Here is a 2,635-nt window from a genome sequence, read left to right on the forward strand (position 1 = left end):
ATTCTTCCACTGAAAAACCTTTTTTTTAGACTACCACACAACTTGTTAACCCATCAAACTCCAAGAACAAAATCATTTCTTTTCTCATAAAAAAATAATAATGAAAGAATATCAACTCATCTATAAAATCATACACAAAAATATNACAAGACATGGAAATGGAGTAAGAAAGAGACCAGTAACAACAACACGGCGAGGTGAAGTATAAGAAGACGAAGACGAAGACGAAGACGAAGAAGAAGTAGAGATGAAGCGTGTCAAGCGGAGGTGACTTAAACTCAAGTGTCTACGGAGATAAGAGGCCGCCATTTCACTGCGACCGCGACGGAGACGACGTCAAAAGAGAGAGAGGAGTTTTGAGAACCGATCAGGGATTTAATGGTTTTGATTGTTTAGTGAACCGATGGTTTAGCCAATTAACCGGTATAACCGGAAATTGATTGTTAAACTTAAATCCGTGCAAAACAATCGTAAGCCAGACTGTTAATCATCAAACCGTGTTCTGTACTTCTGAAGACTGTCTGAAGGTGTAATAACATCCGATCCGGGAATAGAATTTCTTTATCCATTAAACTTTTTATTATAACTAGATTTTGAACCCACGGGTAGCGGATGTATTTGATATTTTTTTTTAAGAAAACTATAATTGATTGATGACGGTAATAAAATATTATCGTATAAAAAAATTTAAATTAGTATTAAGGAAAATAAATAAATTTCAGATACACAATTTTTTAAAATATAAAAATCAGTTGTGTTATAAAATCAAATCTGATAAAAAAAAATTATGAATTTAACTCGACGTCCAGGCGAGGCGAATCAAACTGATCATCTCACATATCCTAAACAATTTCTTTGACCACGAGAAAAACGAAACAATTTTATCATCATGAATTTAACTCGTTTTCATATTTAATTGATCGCTACCACATATGTTTTCGTGTTTTTTATTCAATGTTTTCTTATTCTTCATATTCTTTCTTGTCATTTTCATTGTCAAATTTTGTGGTAATTGTCATCATTACTGCTTCGTTATACTCTTTTTCTTCTTCTTCCTCGTCAACTTCTTCACATTCTTCCACTGAAAAACCTTTTTTTTAGACTACCACACAACTTGTTAACCCATCAAACTCCAAGAACAAAATCATTTCTTTTCTCATAAAAAAATAATAATGAAAGAATATCAACTCATCTATAAAATCATACACAAAAATATGGTTTACAGCTCATAAGAAATAAAAAGTACAAACGTAGATAAATAAGATAATTTATGTTTTACATCAATATTTATAATATTATAAACTTTTAAAAGGTTTTGAAATATAATATTTGAACCTTTTAAAAAGTTTCAATATTGATAATATTTTAAACTTTTAAATTTAAAAATTATAATATTTAAAAACTTTTTAAAAGCTAAGAANCATTCAAAAGCATGGCAATGCTAAGAAAACAGTTTTCCACTTAAGAATGGCAGAGGACTATTTTAGACATGTTATGGACTATAAAAGTATGTGGAAATCCATATCACCCCATTATCACAAAAGATAGGCCAAGGAAGAGTTGCTAAATTAAAACTCATGTTATAAAACTATAAGCCAACCTCCATTAAACAACCTAAGATGTTGATATTATTTTGCATAAAAGAAAAGTGAAAAATTCAACACACCTGGAATCCATACTTCATGCTCACATGGCCAGATGCCATGTTTACTAATATTTTTGGGATGAAAAATGGACTAAGCCGCCGTAGTCTCTGCATCACCAGAGTTTGTTAAATCTTACAAGCAGCTGAGATGCGCAATTAGTTCAGGAAGCAATAATACAATCCTTAAAGTATGTAATTCCTAAGAAAATGATTCAAAGACAACAACATAGACAAACCTTTTCACAAATAAGCTGCGCTGCCTCCACAATGTCACTTATACTTCCGATTCCACCACCAATTGAGACTCCCTGGTATTTCAAAAATTTCCAAAAATTGAAGAAAACAAAGTACAAAGCAGAATTCATCATCATTTAGATGTCCAGATGAGGGATACTTAACTGTTCTTTCTTTTTCTTCCTCCTCAGTTGGTAACCACTCTGCATCCCTCAAGGCTTCATCAGCGGCACATAAAGCATATCCGATAAAATTCGCAACTGCCTCCAGGATACAAAAATAACAATAACAAAACCTTAACTTTATGCATATCTGATAAACCATATCATAATACTAAAGAAGAAAGAGATTGAGCTTTTTAAGAAGAAAGAGAAAGAGATTGAGCTTTTTAAGATACCTTGGAGTTTAGCCAAAGGGCTTCATCAAATTCACCTGGGTTTGATCCAAAAGGCACAAAGGCCGCAACTTTAGAAGAGAGCTGATCAAAAGTATACAACTTTGTCTCTTCATCAAAAGACTTCATCTTGAGATCATCAAGAGTCAATCCTCTAATCCCACATTCTCCACCAATTAAACGCCTCCATGTTGTTTCAACGCCTCGTCCAAGTGGAGTCACCAAGCCTAGACCTAGAGTCACAGTCTCTCATATCAGAGAAATTGCAGTGATAAGCATATGTAGAAGACATGGAAATGGAGTAAGAAAGAGACCAGTGACAACAACACGGCGAGGTGAAGGATAAGAAGAAGAAGAAGAAG

The 2,635-nt window shown here is 33.2% G+C and overlaps 1 protein-coding gene across 1 annotated transcript in view; it reads right to left on the reverse strand.

The window, feature by feature from the left end:
- The window catches only part of LOC104767877 (3-oxoacyl-[acyl-carrier-protein] synthase, mitochondrial-like), a gene marked incomplete at its 5' end in the record, with an annotated part of 7,410 nt that extends 4,777 nt beyond the window's left edge, over nt 1–2,633 (reverse strand). The window contains 5 exons of the mRNA XM_019240915.1: nt 1,667–1,753; nt 1,882–1,953; nt 2,045–2,143; nt 2,277–2,506; nt 2,588–2,633. Coding sequence (XP_019096460.1) covers nt 1,667–1,753; nt 1,882–1,953; nt 2,045–2,143; nt 2,277–2,506; nt 2,588–2,633 — 534 coding nt within the window. The remainder of the gene's footprint in view (nt 1–1,666; nt 1,754–1,881; nt 1,954–2,044; nt 2,144–2,276; nt 2,507–2,587) is intronic.

This window comes from Camelina sativa, chromosome 19, assembly GCF_000633955.1.
Source record: "Camelina sativa cultivar DH55 chromosome 19, Cs, whole genome shotgun sequence".
Classification (NCBI taxonomy): Eukaryota; Viridiplantae; Streptophyta; class Magnoliopsida; order Brassicales; family Brassicaceae; genus Camelina; species Camelina sativa.